The sequence below is a fragment of the Merops nubicus genome, unplaced genomic scaffold, assembly GCF_000691845.1.
Source record: "Merops nubicus isolate BGI_N331 unplaced genomic scaffold, ASM69184v1 scaffold807, whole genome shotgun sequence".
NCBI lineage: Eukaryota > Metazoa > Chordata > Aves > Coraciiformes > Meropidae > Merops > Merops nubicus.
In genome coordinates this window covers 81,818-105,776 of record NW_008620739.1, presented here as the reverse complement: position 1 = coordinate 105,776, position 23,959 = coordinate 81,818, and the positions used below count along the sequence as shown (strand labels likewise).

General features: G+C 33.4%; 1 protein-coding gene across 1 annotated transcript in view; it reads left to right on the top strand.

The window, feature by feature from the left end:
- Window positions 1-23,959, top strand: part of ASCC3 (activating signal cointegrator 1 complex subunit 3) — a 92,152-nt gene that overhangs the window by 4,431 nt on the left and 63,762 nt on the right. The window contains exons 3-15 of the mRNA XM_008944182.1: window positions 514-678; window positions 1,538-1,624; window positions 3,853-4,029; window positions 6,121-6,346; window positions 9,536-9,690; window positions 13,106-13,204; window positions 13,681-13,849; window positions 15,802-16,022; window positions 17,440-17,525; window positions 19,018-19,184; window positions 19,323-19,468; window positions 19,577-19,697; window positions 21,664-21,806. Of these exons, the coding sequence (XP_008942430.1) occupies window positions 514-678; window positions 1,538-1,624; window positions 3,853-4,029; window positions 6,121-6,346; window positions 9,536-9,690; window positions 13,106-13,204; window positions 13,681-13,849; window positions 15,802-16,022; window positions 17,440-17,525; window positions 19,018-19,184; window positions 19,323-19,468; window positions 19,577-19,697; window positions 21,664-21,806 (1,962 nt within the window). The remainder of the gene's footprint in view (window positions 1-513; window positions 679-1,537; window positions 1,625-3,852; window positions 4,030-6,120; window positions 6,347-9,535; window positions 9,691-13,105; window positions 13,205-13,680; window positions 13,850-15,801; window positions 16,023-17,439; window positions 17,526-19,017; window positions 19,185-19,322; window positions 19,469-19,576; window positions 19,698-21,663; window positions 21,807-23,959) is intronic.

Sequence of the window (23,959 nt, the reverse complement as noted above, 5' to 3'; positions counted from 1 at the left end):
TTTTGCTAGTAAACGTTTCAGCCGTCCAATTTGAAACTTACTCTATTTTGGACAAAATTAAAGCCATCTTCGTGTCAGATACCTAGACAGCTTATATCTTCAGCCATTTTCATAAACAGAAAATACCATAAGATAGCATATTTTTATGAAGTGACATAGTAATGATAATTTCACTAAGAATATGCTAGCATTACAACTTCTTTCAAAAACTGCAATGTAAATTTATTTCATAATCATGCAACTGTTTCATAAGTAATATTAGTCTTCATTATGTTTGTAGTCTTGAAGCATGGTAAAAAAGATATTATTCTGATTATTTTGTCCTCTACAGACAATTTTTGGTCAATAATGTCAATGTAACTGTTAATAGAGAGATCTCAGGATAATCTTGTCTTAATAACTGGACCTTCCTTTGATTTCTGGCTTTGTGTGGCTGGATAATCTCAGTAAAATTATTTATTTAACACTTCTGTTTTCCTTTTATACAAATAAATGTATGTGTTTTGTCTCTAGATGGATCCAAGTCTAGAAAAGCACAGGGAACAGTTGGTAATTGAAGTCGGCAGAAAACTGGACAAAGCCCGCATGATTCGCTTCGAAGAACGAACTGGCTTTTTTTCTTCAACAGATTTAGGCAGAACTGCTAGCCACTACTATATTAAATACAATACTATCGAGGTAAAATACGATGTTCTATTTCTGGGCTTTTTTTTCCTTTTTTTTAAACCTATACCTAAAATAGTTGTAAGATATTACTGAATATGTAGCTGATTTGTTCAACATATTTTCAAATCATATCATTGAAATGGGGAGAGAGGAAACAGAGAAGAAAAGGACAGAAAAGTATAAAGCAATACTGAAAAATCAGACTTGATGTGAATTGAGGTTTGAAATTTCTATTGTCTCTGCCTTCTTATAGATTAATTATAAGAAACATTTTCATATCAACAGTGTGTGTAACCATTAGTATATTCAGATGTGGAGTCTGATACCAGAAAGAGTTTTCTGCATGAAAATCCTGTCAGGTTTCCAACCTTAAACAGCTTCTGGCACTGTAATCAGATTGTGCTGTGAATATGTAAGGAAGATACATTTGTACAAAACTTTGTAGTATTGGAAGCATGATTTTATGTACACATTTATCTTAAAACCTTTCTTCTTTGGGAAGTAAGTCTTTTTCTCAAAGAAAAGTTGAAGATGTGACATTAATAATTGTTAACTGTTTACTATCACAATGTATAATTAGTCATAATGAGTCTCACATATTTATTTACTCAAGTATGTCTTAGACTTTTTTGAAATATCCGTAGATTTCACGTTTCTCGATTTTGTAGTGACCAAGTTTCAAGGAACTTCTTTTTTGAAAGTTATGAGAAAGCATTTGGGAAATTATTCCTGTATAAATTGCATAATTCTGGTCTTACAATAACTTAGATTTTAACCTGATATGTCTTTTAAAATCCTGGTAAATGTTTCTTTCTTTTGTACTATATATTTTTTTTTTATTTTCAGTGTTAATTCTTTTTATTTTTAATAGACTTTCAATGAACTGTTTGATGCTCATAAAACAGAAGGTGATATTCTTGCTATAGTATCAAAAGCTGAAGAATTCGAACAGATAAAGGTAAAGTTATATCCTTTCATACAAGGAATATCTTAGAACTAGGCAGTTCTGTAGTACTCATTCTATAAATAGTGTCTACAGACCCAAGGTTTTTTTAAATATTAAGCACCATTATAAAATGTTTTCTAAGTAGGCATAATTGCCAAGAACTATATATGCTCTCAGTCAGATTTATATGTAGTTCAGCTTGAACTACAGTGCACATTTAATAACTGTTTCTGGATCTTTGGGAATTCCTTTTAAATGCTTTTAAGAACTTTTCAGCTCCTCAATTATTAACAGGTGAAGATAAGTGTCCATTAGAATGGTGCACCCAGGGATGAGAGAGTTTTTCCTGTTTGAAGTTTAAACCATTATTAGATGTCTCCCTGAACAGTTTGCTTTACCAGAAATGAGGCAGAACTTACTGCAGCTAATTCTGTGATATACGTCATGCACAGGGCAATATTTGATTAGCAGATTCATAAAGTCTGTTAAATTATTTTCAAATTTGAAATCTAGGAAGTTATTGTAATAAGTTTTGTTGTGCAGGGTGGATGATTTTACTGTACTGTTGTACTCAGTTCAATTTCATCCTCCCTTCTTGCCTCCTGTGTGGGTAGGACACAGTACAATACACTGCAAGCCAGCAGGAGCTTGTTTGCCCGTGCTTCCATCTCATAGAGGTGCAAGCCAGACTCCACAGGGTTTATTAGCTCAGGCTCATTGCCCTTTTACTACAATTATACAACCTTCGGATCAGAGTTGGCTCTCATTCACCTGGCTCTGAAATCTGGCAGTGTGAATCCCTAACTGTCTATGTATTTACATATTTGCACACATTGTCTGAATATTACCATCTCTTTATCTAATGGAGAAATTCTGTTTTGCTGTAATTTCTTCTATTATAGAAGATAAGCAGTGTGGTTTCACAGTGATATGCATGGAACATTTTCCAACCTAGAAGGTTTTTTTATCATTGTAATATTGCTTTGCTAGGTCTAAATTTAGCGTAATTGAATATTTAAAAGGGAAGTATATGGAAAATATGATGTGATATGTTTCTATATTTCTAATAAAGTTAGTAATGATATTTCTTGACTGGTTTTCGTAGTTTGCTTTCTCAGATTTGTACGGTATGGCATCAGTGCACCATCATTTCCAGTTTTTGTGGTTGGTTTGCTTTGTGACTTTGAATGCTAAAAGTGACTTTTCACAGGAATAAATCAGGGTTTACCCCTCTGTGTGATATAAATTATGACTTTGTTAATATGAATCACGTCACCGTGATGCCTTCAAAAATTCTGTATTTTGAGGCAGTGAAGTGTACATTAGCTGAAATACAGATCTGGAGTTGACCTGTACTGTGCTATTTAAGAGCAGGGAAAAATTAAAATAAATCAAAAATGCTGTTGTAAGCAGAGCATAAAAGTCCCCTGACACTATGATGGTTCTGTTCTTCATCTTTTCCTTTCCTGTAGGACCATTGGTTGAACAGTTGGGGATGTTAACCCAATTGCCTTAGGATCTTTCGTATGTCAGGTAGTCAGGTCCAAATGAAAATTACTTTCAGCTGGTTCCCTGCAGGGACCAAACATTTACCCTCTTTAAATAAGTTTTACACTAACAGACTATCAGTAAATCAAAGAATATGTAGATTTATGCTGGATTTGCCATGTAAGGGTCATCAGAATGCAAAATGTTATGCATTATTCAAACCATAGATATGAATATTTCTTTACTCTATGTTAAGACTTAATCTTATTAACAGTGAAATCTTTAATATCATGAATCATAGTACTTCATAGTTTTGAGTTAAAAATGTATTATGCCACATGCAAACTGTGTAACTATAATGAGTACATTTAATGTTAATTCAAGATTGCCCTAATCCAGATGGACAGAGGTTTTACTCTGGTCAAATAAAAAATGAAATCTCATCAAATGAAGGATGGTAGGGTCAGAAGATTCAATTTTTGTGGCATATCAAATTTTTGTATGTCAATGGCAAACTTAATACACAGTGATGAATAATAAAATGTAATTGTGTCACTATTAAGATAGTTTCAATTATGGTTTATTAGCTACATGGTGGAAGACATGGGTTTGTTGCTTTTTACTTCTTTTTTTTTTTTTTTCCTTAAAACAAGAGACTCAATTTAAAAATAATGTAAGGAAAACCTGATTTCAGTGTAAAAAATTTTTATCAAATTGCTCCAGCCTCTTCATAATGTATAATTGTGTTTTAGGTAAGAGAAGAAGAAATAGAAGAGCTGGATACCTTACTGAATGATTTCTGTGAACTTCCTGCTCCAGGAGGTGTGGAAAACAATTATGGAAAAATTAATATCCTCCTTCAAACATATATTAGCAGAGGGGAGATGGATAGCTTCTCTCTTATTTCAGATTCTGCTTATGTTGCACAGGTAAAAATAGTAATTTTTACATATCTGTTGCCATCTTCTACTGTTTTCATTCTCACAAATGTTTAAAGTTACGTAAGTAAGCCTTGTTCTGCAACTTTTTTGTACACTTCTGGGCAAATTGATTGAAAATAAGAGCCTTCTATGTGTATATGCGTGTGGTATAATATTTAAGTAGAAAAGGACTGTAAAAGCCTACCTTGGGAGACTGCTGCACTTTTTATTAATTATGAATATCTTTTTTGTTTGTATTACCCCTGTAATCTTATTCTATGTAGTATTTCTATTTCTAATTCCACAGAAATATTGTACTTAACTTTCTTTTCTTTCTTCTAGATCTGTAAAACTATTGTAATCTATTCTTATGTTTTCTATACTTTTATATTTCATTCTGGAGAACATAATTTGTGTTTTATTCACATACCTTAGTTTACATAAAGAAGATGTGCTTTTTCAGTTTCATTGCTAGACATAATTGTGCCAAATTACATATCAGTCTGTATATTTGTCAACTTGATTTGACCCCTGAATGGTTGGTAGTTACATTGCATGTTTAGTTTTTACACAGAATAATAAGAGAATTACAAGTCTGTGATACAGACCTTCTTACTTATGCAACTAGAGCCTGTCTTAGAAAGAAAAGGGTGTTCCATGAAAGTTTAGAATTCTGGATCTTGAAGAACTCAAAATGACAAAATGTTCACAGACAACATGTGCAACAATAATGAATGTGATTATAAATTTTTATCTTTTAGCCCATCCTATGTGTCTCTTTTTTTTAACAGAAACATGTTGCATTGAATCGTTTTTGTCTTCCTCCTTACAAAACTTTTTTGGAAAGAATTGATTGTAAAATTGCATTTAGTTGGTGCTAAAGATGAGAGTTAACTATTCGAAAGTATACATATTCTTTAGCAAGATTTTCAGTCTAACATTACCTTCTTCAAAAGTATTTACATTTTGTGTCACGTTTGGATATAAATAAGAAAATTCTGAAATCATTATGCACATTTTAAAAATTGTGGTACTTGCACAGCAAGCTAATTTTCAGTGTGCTTCTTTTAATCTTTACTTTCAAGGCAATTGCTTTTATTTGTCTTTCTCAATTATACTGATTTTAGTGAGGCGGCAAGACCTTCTCAGATCTCCATAAACAGTACATGTGGAACCAGTGCTACAAATTGTGGGTTTTTTTAAATTTGATAGTGACTATTAAGCAAGTCATTCATCCTTTCTAAATAAAAGAAATGTGCTTCTTTTTTAACATATGCTTCTTATCATGGCCAAATAATTATCTGGGTTTTATTCCTGTTGTCATTGTAAAGTCAGTAGAGAATGAGTATTCTATTCAATGAATCAAGAACAGAATTGCTAATCTAGGCATAGGAAAAAAAAAAAAAAAAAAAAAAAAAAAAAAATCCCACAACTTTATAATACAGCTTGATAAGTTTATGAAAGGAATATCATAACTCACTTTTTCAGGATAAGACTGACCTCACTCTAACTTATGTTAATAATTAATTTTCTACATCCAAAGCAGATTTATACAGCATGGTTATACAATAGTCTGAGAAGATAGTAACATGTTTAAAAAAAAAAAAAGTCACTGGTGTTCTGTGTGAAATTCTGTGGAAATGTTGTGAAATTCAAAGTGAAATGGGATGCTATTATGGAAACACAACTGAAGTGAAAAATTAAAATTTGAATTTCCATACAAACTGAGTTTGCAGGTGTATATTATATGAGGGAGAAGGAGGAAGATATTACTTACAGTAAGTGAATTTGTTTCAGAAGTGATTGAGATGCAATAAATCTAGAACTCACTAATGTTAGCCTAACGGTGATCAAAATTCTACGGTAGACCTGCCACTATAACTCTAATTAGTTGCACATTTGGTTTCATAATTTCTGTAGGCAATCTTGAGGTAGTTCTGCCACTGGACAGTGATGGAAAAAATAATTTTCAAGAATGTTCGAGAAGAAAAATCCATTGTTATGGTTTGTCAAAGATGAGCTTATGGGATCCTTTTCATTTTACAAAGAGCATTTGAGACTATTATACCATTTCTGCTCTTTTTTCCCCCCTCTCTCCAGAATGCAGCTCGTATTGTTCGAGCTCTTTTTGAGATTGCCCTTAGGAAACGTTGGCCTGCAATGACCTATCGACTACTGAACCTCAGCAAAGTCATTGACAAGCGGCTGTGGGGCTGGGTTAGCCCTTTGAGACAGTTCTCAGTGCTACCACCATCAGTCCTCACAAAGTTGGAAGAGAAGAATCTCACTGTAGACAAGATGAAGGACATGAGAAAAGATGAAATAGGTGAGAAATCAGCAATGCTGATCTGCTTAAACTATTAGTGATCAATGGGCCAGTAAGAACTAAATCCTGTGGGTATGTTCCATTAACATACTCACAGGAACATACCCACTCTGGTCTGGAAGCCATGTAGACACATTAATATGGTATTATGGTCTGGCCAATAAAGAAGGTTGATTCAGTCTGTACATCTTGTAATATGGCACAACTTTGAGTGTAAGGCTAGCTAGCCCATGACCTGCCTACCTCAGAACACATCTGGATTTGAGATACATGTTATGTGTTTACATAGATTAGTATTTATGTTGACCTGTGCTTCCCTTCTTGCTCACATTATGTAATACACTACTATAAAAGGCATCTGTTTATTTTTGCCAGTTGGCAAAAAATAGCCTTTGTTTTCTTAAATTTAGATACTATTAACATGAAAAAGAATAAAAACAGTTTATTATGTCCTGATATACTACCAGTAAATTGTCTGCTTCTGAAATGCTGCCTTAATTTTTGTTAAACATGGAAAATTCATTGTCACTGGTATCATTGCAGACAAACCTTAATGGAATTTTTTTAAGGATTTGACACTTCCAAGAATTAGTCCACAAGCCTACTGATAGACATAATGACAACTTCTAGTATGTGTGCATAAACTGTTCACTAGATGGTTGAAGTTGGAAAAAAAAAATTTGCTTGTAATGTATTTCTTTTTCCTTAATGTATTTTTTCTTATTTGTGCTTCTTTGCCCCTGTTACTAACAAGCCATTGAGAAACAACTGCCATTTTTTAAGATGTCTAATTTTACAATAAAAATAAAATTCAGTCACTGATTTTTAGAAATTTTGAACCCTGACCTGATATTTCTCTGATTTGACAAGAGATCTATATTCCCAACTTAGAAAGCTTTGTTACATGCCTAGTTTAGTTTTGCAAAAGTTGAGTATGTAAAACTTTGCAGAATTAGAGGCTATATTTTTATTACATAAACCAAAGGACCAAGAGAAAATTATTAAAGCTTACTTTACCTGTACTTTATAATATATAGCCATTTAAAATGTATTAAAAATAGAACATTTTATTTGAAGTGCTAACATTATCATGCTTTTCTATTCAGAAGTATTACAGCACTTTTTTATTCAGATTTGTTAATTTTTTATCTATTTGTGCAGTCTTTTTAATACTTAAGTATTTTTTTTAAATGTTTCTTTCTCCCCACACTTGCCCTTGGAGAAGCAAGAAATTTTGTATTAAAATGCAAAAACAGTTTTACTTCCTTCAACACAGTAGATCTAGTATTGACAAGCAGAAGATCTATCAATATATACCTATAAAATGGCCAGTTTGGGTTTGTATTAATTTACATTGAAAGTAAATTGACTAGTTTCAGTCTCAGAGTTTCTTCTTCTCCACATGTTCTTGTGGTGTTGGGAATAGAATAAAAAAGGCAGGAGCTGATTCAGTCCATGGCCTAGGGAGACATGGAAGCATCAGCTGGATGCCTGCTTTGCCAGCAAATGAAGGGCATGTTGTGTGCACAGAGCCCGAACTCTGGTGACCATGAGTTGGTCAACACCAATCTACGTGCACTTAGAGTTCAACCCTGGAGTTTGTGCTAATCAAGTCTTATTTTCTGCTAGCAGATAAGTGTACAAAACCTCTGTGCTGTTCTGTATAAACAGAGAAGTTCGCCTCACACATTGTGCTACAGAAATTTTTTTTTGGCGTGAAAAAGTACTTGCCTGTATAAACTTATTGAGATGTATCTTTGAGTATTTGGAAACTATGTTTATTTAACATGATTTCTGAAGTTTTACCTGTATTTGCAAAAGTTATTCACTGTACAAGCATGCTATACTGCATATATCACCAAGTTGTACCAATATAACTGTTCTGGTTTTTAATAATCCACTTGCTGCAGGTGCACTTACTTTGCCAACTGCAAATTAAACTGAGTAAATATGTGTTGAAACTTTTGTATTAGGGATTTGTTTCTTAAGCAAGATCACCATTCATTACTTGTATGAGACAAACACCTGTATGACACAAAATCTGACAGTTTGTTAAATAAGAAAAACCAAAGAGGGAAAGTCAGGATCAATATAAAAAAAAAAAAAAAAAAAAATCAGCAATTGCAAGATGTTGTGCTCCTGATTTTCATGCAATGGCAAGAAGAAGTTTATATTACCTTTTCACTTGGCATATAATGCAAATAATTGGATTTCTCTGCTTTTTTTTTTCTTCCTTTTTTCAATGTGAAAATGTGCATGGGAGCCACATAACTATATCAGAAAATATCAGTAGCCATTTCTAAGGTAGTTTTTAACAGTGAGTGCTTATGAGCATTACAATTCAGTCTAAAATATGTTCTGCATAATTACATAATCAATTTCACTGAAAATGTGATAAATCGACCTCCTTTCCCTAAATAAGCTAAAAGTTGGAATATTTTTCAGGACAAAAAGAAATCCCTGCTTTATACTTTGCTTTACATTTAAAATGAAGAGAAAGAAACAGAGATTTCAGCTGTAAAATACAAGTAGGAAATGTTTATAATGAATATATTCACTTTATTTCCTCAGTTACCATGACTGTGATCTGAAATAAAAAAACATGGTAACATTTAGGGTTTTTTTTCCTTTGTCTCAGTTACACTCTGGTGTATTCTGAAAGATCAGAGCTGCTGTGAGATGTTTACTAGTTGCATGCATTTTTAAGCTACTAACTACCTTTACTCAGTTTTATGGAAAGGGTTCTTCCTGCCTTGAATCACTACACAGGAATTGTAGGAGTTCAAATGTGTGCCCTTCATTAAATGGAAGGTCAGTATTCATGCTTCAAAAAAGAACTGTGTGGCTTGGTAAGAAGCTGGTCAAAAAGTCAGTAAAGGAAAGGGAAGGGAACTAGCTTGACATAATATATTTTGATTCCTAATAGTGTGAATTCTTAATAATTATTTTAACCCTTTAGTTATAGCCAACAAGGGGGTTAATACTGATTTTTCCAGGCTCTAAATTGCTAATTCAAGTTAAGTATTACAAAATATTCAGACATGCCAGGTCAGGAGAGTCAGACGTTTACTCCCCTAAGAGCAAAACAAGCAAGCAATAATACATCTCACTAAAAGCCTATTTGGAAGTCAGAGTTGTGTTATTTTTCCTGGAAATGCAAATATGTTACACCAGATGTTTTCTTGGCAGGTCATATGCTGCATCATGTGAAGATTGGGCTAAAGGTAAAACAATGTGTCCATCAAATACCCTCCATCATAATGGAAGCCACGATCCAGCCAATTACCCGCACGGTGCTCCGCGTGCGGCTGAGCATCGCTCCCGACTTCACGTGGAACGATCAGGTAAAAAAAAAGGAGGTGGAGGAAGGATGGGAAGCATTAATTTTGCTGCAGTAAGGGAGATGATCACAGGAAGTCCGCAGTTGTTTGGATAGGATAAAAGTATTTATTTTAGCTAAAAAGCAAATTTGATAATAAGAATGGAATGACTTTTTATGACTTTTGTAGGTGGCGGCACCCAGAGATTATCTTTTTATTTCCATGAATAGCTGCAGGATTTTGCTGTTTATAACATGTTGAAGCAAGGGCTTATACTGAATGTTAGTAGTAGTCACACGCTGATCTATGTGGTCAAAAAGGAGAAGCAAGAAAAAGAGAGACACGGATGGCTCTCTGAACTATGAATGAATGTCAAATGCAGAAAATAAAGCCTTGAAATACAGTTCATGTATGCCAAGTTTTGCTCCTCTTTATGGCTTTACAGATGTACATTCACAACATCAGTGCCTTCTTTTCTATTAGGACTTGTCTGAACAGAAAAAATGCAATATGTTTTGGATTATATTAATCTATATTTTTTGGTGAAAATTTATATAGAAGCAGTTGTAGTAGTTGCAAATTTAGATATATCCACACCTTGGTATTAAATATACCCTGATTCAGAATCTGTTCATTAGAAATAGATTTGATAAGTCTAAATGCAATACAAATGTCCACATGGGGGCATTGTATTGTTGCTGGTACTTCTGAAACTTTCTACAGAAACAAGGCAAAGGTACCTCAAGCATATTTTTTTCTTTCTTTGTTTTTACACTTAGGAGTTTTACACTCAGGACAAATTATTCTGAAAGGTGGATATGAACTATCTGTTATTTTATTTAAAAATCCTTCTAAAATTCCTGAGATTACGAATTTACCTTAATCACAAATAAATTAGGGGTTTATTCCATAAACATTTAGAATATTTTAGAATTTATTTTCCCTGATTAAGGGCTTTTTCTTTTCTTTTGGAAGTTGCATCATGTCCGTTTATGAATGGGAGATTAATGATCAAAATATAGAAAGTTAGATTTTGTTTGCTACCTGGATTTATTACAGAAATGTTTGAATAGATTGCCAACATGAATTATAACATGAATTATTTTTTCTACCTTATTTATGCACAACATTTCAGAAGGCAAACAAGCATTACTTTTTAGGATTGAAACATGGTTTTATTATTCCATCTTTCATCCACTTTACCTGTAATCTATTAATGAAAAAAAAAAAAAAAAACAAAAAACAAACTGTTCTTCATATTAAACTGTATCTTAATACAAAGTAATTTCTCAATCCATTTTTAGATTTTTTCTACAAAATCTAGGTTCTTCTGTATTTTTACAAATTGAAAAGGGATCTGTACAGAACTATACTCTTAGTTGGATTCTGAACATCTAAAGTTTAGATCAACAAAACTATAACAATGTTTTAAATTCAACCATTGACACTTGAAAACTGCTTGCCTATCAGCACACAGTATTTTAGCAAGCTATTCAGAAGAAGACTATAGAAACTTACAGACATAGCTGTAGCTGGTACAAAAACTGCTTTCCAAAACTTCAATTTAAAGAATAGGAATAGTCAAATTCAGAAAATGAAAAATCTAAGTACCATGTTTAACTGAAATACCTTGCTTGGGTAGCATTTTGTGGGTTTATGACTTCCTTTTCCTGGATACTTAATTCTAAAACAATCTCATCACAAATTTTGCACTTGCCTTTATAAGAGAAGGAAGATATGTTTTGATAGTCAGAAGATATGTTGTCGTCTTGATCTTCAATTGCTGCAGTTTTCAGTGTTGGTAACCCTTACATTCAGTAAAAGCTTGAGAGCCATATCCCCATGGAAAATTCTTATTAGAATTGTTACAAGGAAAGGACTATAAACAGACAGAGCAAGTAAGCCTTACTGCAGCCAGGAAGAGTCCAGCAGAAATACAGAATAATGCAACTAGTATTAGTTAGCTGAATCATATATCACAGGTTTAGGGCAATGGTTGCCCAAAATACAGGGATGTGTCGGTTCTTAAGAGCTCCCTAGAGCTCTTGAGAACTGTTACTGGAGAGCATGTTGCATTGGCTGTTGCCACACTGCAGGTATTTCTCCATGCAGCTTTGTCAGGGGACTCGCCAAAATTAAGGTGCCGTTAGAGTTGATAATAAAATTTCTGAGCTTTGAACCTTATCGCCTTCCTTAATTCTTCTTTCCTGTCTTAAATTTTCCTAAACCCTGATGAACAGTTTCACTGTAATTTTTCAAAATGTCACCTGCAGTGACCTGTGTCCTTTCAGTTTCACTGCTTCAGTTCCCAGTGAAGCAGCTAGTGAAATTCAAATGTAATGAAAATGAGTTAGTGCCTTCACTGCCCATCTACTTACCTATTGTGCAACCATGTTAAAAAAGAAACAAAAGCACCTCAGTTCTATTCTTAGTACATTTTGGTCTTCAAAAGCCAGTGCAGACTGCTTTCCAACATATACACAATTATGCTGAAAATAACGTGTGCTGTGTGAATCAATACCAGATTCATATAGTGTTGAAATTGCCATTAGAAGCAGCTCTGCACCTTGTGGGTTTTCCTATTAACTAAAATTGGTGAATAAGTCCAACTTTTTTTATTCATTTCATACTGGTTTTGTACATTATCACAGTCCTCATCATAAATCTATGTTCATTTAATAGTATGCCTTGCATACTTCTTTATTATGTGTTTTTCTTCTTTTCTTCAATATTGAAGTAAAATGCTTGTTCCTTGACACAAGTCATTTATTCTGACAAAGAAACAAAGATTCTTTACTCAGCATCCCACCTAGCTATGATTTGTGTCTGGGCTTGCAAAATAAGGTACATAACAAAGCAGACAAAAATCTAGGATGGAATAAAGTGTTGCCAGATGGCATGGGAAACATCAAGAGATGGTTCTGCTTATGTTTTTCTCATTCCACCTGTAGCAATGACTAGTTCTACAGCCTTCTGAATCCACTTTCTGTATCTTTCTAACAGAGAGAGGAATGTCACAATTCAGTGTCCCGTTTTTCCTGACAGAGTGTTTGTGACTGAAAATCGAGCAGTAAATAGCAAAAGACAATCCTCTGTAAAGAATCTGAAGACAAAAGTACAAGGAGGAACAAGGATGAGTCCTTTTTTAGAAGCCTAGAGGAAATGCTGAGAGTTCCTTCTATTTGTCAATAGCTGAGGCACTTGTTTCAACTGCATTTGTATCATTTCCGTTTATATTATATGCACCTTAAGCAAACTCTTACTGAAATATAATCTTTAACTAGAATGTTTTAATTAGAAATGTTTTGTCTTACCTCTGATTTCTATATTTCTATATTCCTTTATAAGCCTACATCATTTAGAAATAAATCCAACATATGCAGCAAATCTAGAGAACCTCATTACAGGTATAACAAAGCTGCCTTTTCTATTCGTAAAGGTACACGGCACTGTTGGAGAGCCTTGGTGGATTTGGGTAGAAGACCCTACCAATGACCACATTTATCATTCAGAGTACTTCATCATTCAAAAAAAACAGGTAATCAATTTTATTCAGAATCTCATAGGAAGACAAAATTATAGTGAGATGTGGATTTGTAAGGTCAAACAGTATTTTGACCCAAGCAGATTTATCAGTAGCACAGCTTTCAGTTTTAGGTGTATATGATAAGCTTGGACTTCTGCAAAGATCTTTTTAACACTCAGATGTCCCTTGTTCTCCTCCTTCTCTGGTGGAAGAGTTATTTCCAGCTGAAAAAAAGAAAGACTGTAATGATTTTGTCTATTAAAGAAAAAGATGAAGAGCCAGCCTAATTTTTACCTTTTGAAGTCCCTGGAAACAAAATCCATTCCCAATGATGAAATATTTTATAAAGATGTGCAAATCTTGCACGTGGAGTCGCACACATACTTTACTGCTTTGTGTTGGTAGTGCTCGTGGACATAAGGCAAACTATGATTTTTCAAGTTACTGATTTGCCTGTGCAGTAATTATTCTCTACACATTTGCATTAGGTCATTACTAGAGAACCTCAACAGCTGGTGTTCACAATCCCAATTTTTGAACCTCTTCCATCTCAATATTACATTCGAGCTGTCTCCGATAGATGGTTAGGAGCAGAGGCTGTGTGTATCATAAATTTTCAACATTTGATTCTTCCAGAGAGACATCCACCTCACACAGGTAACTACAAACTTGATAATTTTGTTTTAATTCATCTTGCTTATTTTGATTTTTCTTATGATAGTTCAGCAGATTTCTTAACATCTGCTTCATCGTGGAAAAGCACATGGAATTTCACTTTATGATATATTTGTATTATGGAAACCATTTCTTTACTAACTTTAAAGTGCTCTAAAATTTTAAATTCCTGAACAAAAAGCATCTCATTAATACCAGCCTTTTAGTTACTCCAGCTTCTCTATAAAACATAGTTAAATTGAAACTGTTGTATAAAACCAAGCACATCTCTATATTACAGTAAGTCTTAGCACTTGTAAGCATTACATTTCTTCTGGACTGGTTAAAATAGTCTTAGAATAGATGGTTGTATTTTAAATGGCATTCAGCAAATTAAAAATAAACAGTTAAAATTTTGAAAATATGAAACATTTTACTCTTTTTACTAAAATAAATTTATCATAACAAACACTGTTACAGTACTGAACATCACATTTCAACTCGGCACTGCTGATCAAGTCACAGCCTTGCCCTCCCCCTCCTTTTTTAACACTTGGCACAGAGGCATATGTTTGTGTTTTGCTTCTTTTTTTTTCTGGATACATAAATTGCTTTATGCATTCATTGTGCCTGATGTCATTGTAAAACCTTTCTGCTGTAATTACATTTGGCTCATCTAGCAGTCTGTGAAGTGAGTGCCTTCAGAAATACTCGGTTCTCATACGGTGTTGTCCTTTGGCATGTGTAAATTCACATGTGTTTGTGAAGTGTTTAGCTATTGTTATACTGTACCTACGCTGTCTGGAAAAGCATGTGTAACCTTTTTATCTAATTGACTGATCACTGACTACTATTCAGAAGAAACAGAAAGATATTTACACATCACCAGTTATGGAGCCTCTAGGATTTATGGTAATTGATTTCAATTCCCATCTGGTTCCCACTCAACAATGAAGTACGTAGAGGCCCTGCTAGGCAAAAAAAACCTTCTTTCTCCTCAACAGAGACCAAGAAATCACAGTTTCAGTGGGAATGATAAAACAGCCATAAGGTATGAGTGAAAAGCATGTGAAGAATATTAGGCATCTTTGCCTCAGTAGGTTTTATGATTCCCATATCATACCTTAATGTGAAGCACCCTGAAAAGGCAACGAGACCTCTAGCCACAAAAAAAAAAAAAAACTTAAAAAAAAATTTAAAAAAAATTAAAAAAAATAAAAAAAAACCCAAACCAAACTTCAAAGCAAGCATCTGCATAGCAGAATCACTGCAGTCTCCTTAATTTGGTAGGATTCCAAATCCAATCTGGTTATATATATCATCTTCCAAATTCCACAATCTCTATTTGTTTGGATAGCAGATGCCCTCAAGATATATTGAGAATCATATATTGAAAGGCTGTTTGTTTATTTATTCAGATTGTGTCTTTAATTACATGTTTAAAGGATTAGATGCAAAATTTAGTTGTATTCATCTGATTTGTATTACTTCATCAACTTAGAAACTCCAAATAATCCTTTCTTCTTTAAATAGTTATTTTCCTTGAATCTAAAATATACAGACTATGCTGTCCTCCAACTGTGCATTCTGTTATCATAAACTGGACATATATATAATCTAATACAGCAAATTTAGAACTTACTACAGCTGGGTAAAAAGCAAACAGCTTTAAGAAAAAAAAAAGTTAATTTGTGCAAATGGCTGGTTCACAACTGTCAGAATACTAACAGTACTTGCAGAAATACTTCAGTGCTATAAAATCAACTTTTCATTATTCCTCATCAAAACTGTCAATGACCAAAATGTGGACTCTGTGTCCTGTGAGATTAAATAAAACTATTCCCAATGTAAGTTGTTCTCTGCTGAAATATTGGTTAATATCTTTATCGTCATTATAAACTCTGTTATGTTGTGGCATCTCTTGTCGTGCACTTATGATTATTTTGTGGTTTTAGAGCTTCTAGATCTTCAGCCTCTACCTATCACAGCCTTGGGACATCGGGAATATGAAGTCCTGTACAAATTCACCCACTTCAACCCTATCCAGACCCAGATATTTCATACACTTTATCACACAGACTGTAATGTGCTTCTTGGAGCGCCTACAGGTTCTGGAAAAACTGTTGCAGCTGAATTAGCCATCTTTAGAGTTTTTAATAAATATCCCACATCAAAGGTTTGTAAAATAGATTTACTAGAATCATTTTGTGTAGGCATGTTTTCAGCAGTACAAACCTCTAGAAAAAGACTATGGCAAACTGAATTTTACTTTCTCCAGTTATCTGCCTGGATACACAATGGTACTGCATTATATACACTATGCTTTTGTTTCAACTTTATATATTTTAATATGTTAATTATTAATTTTTTTCTATATTAATCAGTGTACTCTAGAGTTAAATCTGAAATCATGACATACAGGCATGCTGGATTTCCTTTTCTGTACTTTTTCTGCATTTCCTGCTTTAATTTCCTTCTACTAGCAGAAATAGTGTTTAATAGCTATTACTTCCCCTCCATGTGAATAGAACTAGCGCGGTCTCATATTTAAACAAATAAGCTGCTGTTACTTACTACAAGCCAATTTGCTGTTCCAACTTGCCCCTGTCTTTTATTTCTTAAATTGCCTAAAAGCTGAACAACTTAGCTTTTGGGGTTTTGTTTTCAAAGTGAATATATATTTGTATCTTGACTTGGCCATCTTGTCTTAGTTAACCACATTTTAGCTTTAAAGTCTTTGGAAAAGATATTTGTATCTGACTGTGAGGTTTAACCAAAGAATAACCTTTGAAATTAATAGAAATCATGTACATAAATCCCTTATTCATCTTTGAAATTTCAAGATCTTCATGTAATTTGTTAGTCCAAGTGAGGTAAACAAGCTCCTCATTCATTTTCAGCTTATCTATTAGACTTACAAAATGGACATTTTTCAAAGAAATATATCTTTTGGGTTGTAATAAAACTGAAAACCTGGGTGTACATTTTAAAGAATGTACGTGAAATCTTCTTGTAGCAGTTTCTTCATGTTCAAAAGCTTCAACATATTTAACTATAAATCTGTAAATAAATATTGTTTCTATGTGTCAGAGTATTTCCTCTTGCACAGCAGGCTTCTTTAAGGAAAATTTTGCTTAAAATAATCAGCTTTTTAATTTAACTGGTAATGTTCTAATAAGTTAAAGGCATAACTAGAAGTCAGGTAGGATATTGCTTGCTGGAAATTCTGATTATTTCTGTTCTGGAATGTTTGCTGGCAGATTTGATAGTCCTGGCAAAAAATGGCGTTATTTATATAAGTACGTTTTGATATTAAATGGTGTGATAAATACTTCCATTTCAAGAAATTATTTTTTCTCTTTCTTAATTTACTTGCTTGTTAATAGTTCAGGAAATAAAGCAGTATTTTCAAGTGTTAGGTCTGTTTTAAGTATAATCCTGTTGTAGGTGGTTTAAGGAACTCAGGCCCTAGTAATTCTGTAGATAGTGATTATGTTCAAATCTCACAAATATTAAATATTTTTTTTCCTTGTAGGTACACTGTAATAAGGGTTTCTTACTTAACTTCTGGTTTTGTGACTTTTCTTTTTCAGGCAGTGTATATTGCACCTTTAAAAGCACTCGTTCGTGAAAGAATTGAGGACTGGAAAGTTAGGATTGAAGAAAAGCTTGGTAAAAAGTATGTTTCTCCTTACCTAATCAGAGAATGAGAAGCAAAAGAACAGCCCATCAAGTATGAATAAAGAATACTTTTGAATATTTCAGGATAGGTTTTGATTCTATACTGTTCTTCAAATTTCTAGTACTTAAAAAATAAAACCTGCTATCAGTGGTTACTGTGGTGGTAGCAAAATCAAAACTGAAAAAGGGATACACTTGGATACCCATCTATTATCATTCTATTTTCACTCAGTATAACAAATACAAAGCTCAGATTTCTCTCTACAGTATCTTTGGAACTTGAAATTGCGATCCAAAATGAGCTGTCTTTAGAAACCTCAGCTACAAGGAAGTCATAGGAGTTAAATGAACTGTGTACTAGTATTCATATATAGTCCTTCCTACATAAGATAGATATCATTTTATTCCTGGGTAACATTAATTTTTGCTGATCTTCTCAGGTGTTGGAATTCAGACATAAATTTATGACATATAAGGTATATCAATCATATTGATGCATTCCAAAATTATACTTTCTTGAGTTAAAAATTATGTCCATAGGATGCATTATTTAGGACCTTTCCTACCTTTTTTTTTTTTTTGTAAATTAAAGCTCAAAGCACTCTAAAGGTTTCAATAAAAAGGGGTGCTACTCTGTGTACATGAAATAACCAGTGATATTCCCACTAATATCATATCAGTGACTTATTTATTGGCAATTTAATTTTTTTTTTGCTATTAATGGTCTGTGAGGATAAATTATTTGGTTCATCATTTTAAAAAATTTTCAAGCAATATTTCCTTCTTGAAATTTACTCTATTACTTCTGACTGAAATTTTGAACAGAAGATACACATCACTTTGAGGAGTTTTTATTAGATGTTCAACTTGGTATAGAATATGTCATAGAAATATCAAAAATCCATTATATTCAAGTCTAAAAAGATGGATCATCTCAAATGCTGTTTGTAGAACTTGAAAGTCTAATGATGCAAACAATTGAAAAAAACTCTGATAATCTTCCCAAAAAATTACCTGAGAATAATTTCTTTTCCAGTTTTAATGGGATTTCAGCAGCAAATGCAGGTACACTTCCATTTAAGCTTATTATTCAAACCAGAGATCTATACAGAACAGCAGGCAGCAAGTTGATATGACTATCCTGGCTGTGACAGGATGTTATGATTCACATTGTATCATACTAATACTCTTCATTTTTTTTAAATTAACTGTACATGGCTTGGGACTCATATTTGCCCTCTCCTATTTATATGATTTTGCTAAGGAATGGTATTTGGTATTTTTATGGTATTTGCTAGGAAAACAAAGAAACAGGTTTATTTACTTAGAAATTTGAAAATCCCATCAGAAGTATTTGACCAGAAACAGAATTATGTTGTTTAATTTTATTTCTTCCCTCTTTTCAGAGTTAATGTTTAGGAGTTAATATTTGGACATAAAGCTGTTCTAAAAGCTTTGTAAATCCAAGCCACTGTCTGTCTTGTCTACAGGGTTGTAGAGTTGACAGGAGATGTGACTCCTGATATGAGAGCGATTGCCCAAGCTGACTTGATTGTTACTACACCAGAGAAGTGGGATGGTGTCAGCAGAAGCTGGCAGAACAGAAGCTACGTTCAGAAGGTTTCCATTCTTATCATAGATGAGATCCATCTGCTAGGTGAGCATGTTTAGTTGTTTATAATCAGAATCGTTGCTAAATGTGACAAAGTGTTCTGATACTTATGACATGAATAAACTTTTTGACATCTAAACCTTTTCTTTTTCTCTGTTTTTCAATGGACTTTTCATTTACCAGGGGATGAGAGAGGGCCAGTATTGGAAGTCATTGTGTCTCGAACAAACTTCATCTCATCTCACACGGAGAAGCCTGTGAGGGTAGTTGGTTTGTCCACTGCTTTAGCAAATGCCAGAGATCTCGCAGACTGGCTAAATATTAATCAGGTATGAAAAACATATCAGAAGATGGATACGTATTTGTGTTGCAGAAAAACAAAATAGCAATTTATAAGATAATTCAAGGTTGAACTTGCAAAACATGCTTTCTTGTAGATGGGTCTGTTCAACTTCCGACCATCAGTACGGCCAGTTCCTCTGGAGGTGCACATTCAGGGCTTCCCTGGCCAGCATTACTGTCCTCGCATGGCTAGCATGAACAAACCTGCATTTCAGGGTAAGCAGCAAGCTCCTAGACCTTTTCCTTCTTTCTGGAAAAGAAAAAAAGACTTTGAGCACTTTACACAGTTCATTTGCAGCACATTTACAACATGTGTTACTGTATGTACTCTTGGCATATATAGGAGGAATCTGCTCTGTTAATGGCCCAAAGTCTGAAACATAAAGTGTGCTGCAAATGCAACATATAACAGAGGAATGTAATGTATTTAGAACAGAAGAATAAAATCAGTACTAATGAAGGGGAAATAAAATGTGTTTTCTCTTAGCGTTTGACACCATAAAGAAACATTTGTGTAAAAATATTTGAAATTTAGAAAGCCATAAAACCACTCATATTATTAATCTGCTGAGGTATTTTCATATGGACCACTGAATGTAAGCATTAAAAAAATTGTGAACAGAAGTTGCAAGTCAGGCTAACCTCCTATAATTCTAGTTTCAAAGCAATAACCATAAAATACAAAATTTGTAGAGCGTCCAGATATACTTCTGTTTTCAATTTTTTATTCTTAACAAACCTGGCAAGCAGAATGGATTCTAGAAAAACTCTCATATTTTATTTGAACATGTTTTGGTTTGGTTACATAAGGAATATTTATTATATCAATTAAAAATAACCTCCAAAATAAATTTTGTAACGTGAACTGCTGTTGATTGTGAGGTGACATTTGTGAGGTGACTTTTTAGCTGCTTTAATTAGCCTTATGACAGAAGCAAAGTATTGATTGTGGACTAGAGACCAATCTTGACAGCTCAGATTATTTACACCTTCACAAGAGCATTGTACAAAAACACTAATGAACAATAAATCTGTCTTGGGCTGTTCTGCCACACCTGTTCCTGAAGCAACAAAAATCCATTAGATGCTGGGCTTTTAAAATATATAGATATATTGGCATATATAGTTGTAAAGTATAAATACACGTGAATTATCCTGTTTCAATAATTTCACAACTAGACAGTGTGTGTATGTGCAGGAGCACATACTGGGTAGTATTCATGAACTGGGGAACAATATGTGATGATGGGTAGTACAAAACAGTTTTCAGAACTAACAGTGCATAAATTCAATTGCTAGAATGAGAATTACATGAGAAAACACACAAATGGATTTCTAAGAAATTTAGAGAGAGTATTTGAAATTGTACATACACCTGTTTATACTTCTAGTGCTTGTTGATGTTAGAAAAATCTGTACACGTATGATTTACTGAGGGCTTTTTTTCCCCACTTGTTTGATGTGATCCAGTCAAGGTTATTTTAGCATTTCCATGGCAAAGCTTATTCCTGATACCATAAAGATTTCACTGCAAGCTGAAACTTTTCAAACATGGGCTGAGCAAGGAAATGCTTTTCTTCAAAGCCTTAAAATATAATTGGTTTAAATGTATCAGGCTAATTAGTAAACAACAGAAACAAAGTTCTTTTGTGCCATAATGCCCACTTTCACAACAGTTATTGAAAAGTCACTTTCTACCTTTTTTTGCCTTTTCTCGTTCTGGTAGACTGAAGTGATCCTTTGCAGGCAGACATGAGTTTGTGCAGTCTGAACTCTGGCTTTGAAACAATATAGCCAAGCAGGGTAGAAAAAAACATAAAAGATACTTATTAAGCTGAGAGAGAGAAATTCACAAGTTTTTGAAGTCTAGAAAACTTGTCCAGGTTTGTGGTGGTTTGGAGTGTTTTTTTTTTTTTTCCTAACTGCTTCTCCTGATTAGCTGACAGGGATCACTGAAGTAGCAGGGCAAATGAACTCACTCAGCTAAGCGTAGTTACACGACCTTTGATTCAGAGATGGTAGATGCTCACCTCTGTTATATCTATCTGGCAGAATAGAGGCTAATTATGCATACCTGCATATCATCTGCAGAGATGTGTAGGTATTGCAAAGAGAGACACCTTTTTTTTTTTTTTTTTATCATTAAAGGGCCTAATTCTCAAGTTCTGTTTTCCCTCAACAGCAATTCGGAGTCATTCTCCAGCCAAGCCTGTGCTTATTTTTGTGTCATCCAGACGTCAGACAAGGCTTACTGCTTTAGATCTGATAGCTTTCCTAGCCACAGAGGATGATCCCAAACAGTGGCTGAAGATGGATGAAAGAGAGGTAGAATCATTATACTTGCATTATTTGTGCTTTGCTTCTCTTTTATTGATGTTCCTTTGAAAAGAAAATACATCTAATACAAAAGATTCATTTGAGGGTAGATCTTGAAACAGCTATGCACATGCTAAATTTCAGTTTGTATTAAAACTAGTGTCAGGATTAAGACTGAATAAGCGTCTTTGCAAGGTCTGAACTTTATAACGCAAACTCTTTTATCTTTGTTTTTCCTGCTTATCTATTATTAATGCTAGTTCTATTGTCCCCAGACAACATACATCACATGGTACAAGTCTTTGATACAAAGATAAGACAAAGAATAAAAGAAAGAGGACTAGTGTTCTCCAAAGTTTACAGCTGGAAATCTGTGACATATAGATGTTGAGCCAGAATTTAAACCAAATCTCTTCAGCAAAATCATCATCGTTCTCATAAAATAACTCTATATGTAGAGGGTTATGTATATGCATATATACATATATGTGTATATATGTACACAGGTGTATATACATGTGTCTATCCATCTATATTCATACATAAATATGGACATATATATTGCAGAGCTAGCTATTTAAGAATGGTTTAGTGTTGGATATCAATGAAGTAAATCAATGCTATTTTTTAAAAAAAATAGCTCCTGCCAGTATCTTTGTTATAAGAATAAGGATTACATAGTCAGATGTTAAGCAATGCTGGAGTAATGATTTAATTTTTTATTCTTTTTCAAGTAATATAAACCTATACGTACATTTTCTTGTATTGTTTCTCAAAAAAATCCTTCTGTCATTTATTGCAAAACGTGAATGATGGTCAAATAACAAATAACCAAACAAAATTCTGTTTTGTCTGCATTCTGCAAAATGTATACTAGATTTCATATACTGCACTCAGTTTGGCACCTGCTCTGAATACAGAATTACTTACTTACTTCTGGACTAATGGTCTTGATTATAGTATATTATTGCGTCAAGAAATTTTTTTTGGTTGATACTTGGATTTCCTAGATTTGGGAATTTATCTTTTTCTAATGGTTGCAGACCTGCGTAGGAATTTCTGTGATAATATAGGGCCAAGACAGCAAAATTAATTACTTATAAATACAATGTCCAAATTTCATATTGTATTAATATAAATATATATATGGTTTTCTGAGTAGTTGTATAATTATATACAAAAAAATATATGCCAAAAAGTATAGGTTTCTAGATAAGGTAATTTGATTTTGTTTGTTCTTTGCACAAAAAAAATAGTGTGTGATCTCTCTGAGATAGTGTTAACATCTGTATCCTTCCTATTTTGGATGGATTTTAAAAGAAAAAATGGATGTCTTGGCTGAAAAACTATTAGTACTAAAACATGTCTTAATTCGAAGCTTTTCTAACTGTATAGCTGCTATTTCTTTTTTTTTTTTTTAGCATAGCAAATATTTCATATCAAAACTATTACTGCACTGTAGAATACTTCAGTACCTTGTGCTAGTTTACTGTAGTAATCTCACCTACAATTAGAATATGCAACATGCATCTTGCTCTGCATCACTAGCATTAACATGAATAGCTTCTTCATGTCCTGTGAGCCACTGCTATCCTGAAAAGAACAGTAACTGAAGCTTCTTCACTGGCTGAAAAAGTGTTTTCTATTAGGAGTCTTTGAATTTCATATATGTTTCAGAATAAACCTCTGAAGGTTTTGAAAGAGGATCCAACAAGGACAAGCAGTCTTTGCATTTATTAGTTTAATAACATTTGCATATGATTTGTATTTTAATTAATAAGCTGAATGTTTGGAGCATAAGATACCTACCAGGTTACTCAGTTCTGATTACGAAAATGTAAAAGACTGAGCATTAAGTCCTAAGTTGTTACATTTTACCACTATCATGCAGAACACAAATGTGTTTGTAGTACTCACCATTTCAAATGGACATTTCTTTAGGTAATTATGGGATCAGTTTGTGGTTTTGTGTTTTAAATGAGCATGATTAGCTTGAGTTTCATTTGGCATTAAAGCAAAGGAGAAAGCTGTAGCAGTGCTTCATACATACTGTATGCACTCATTAATTCTTTGTCCATAATTTTTTTAAAATTTAAAAATTCTAACTTCAAGTTACATTGAAGTCAGGCTTGAACTAGGTGAAACAGACAAAATTATTTCTG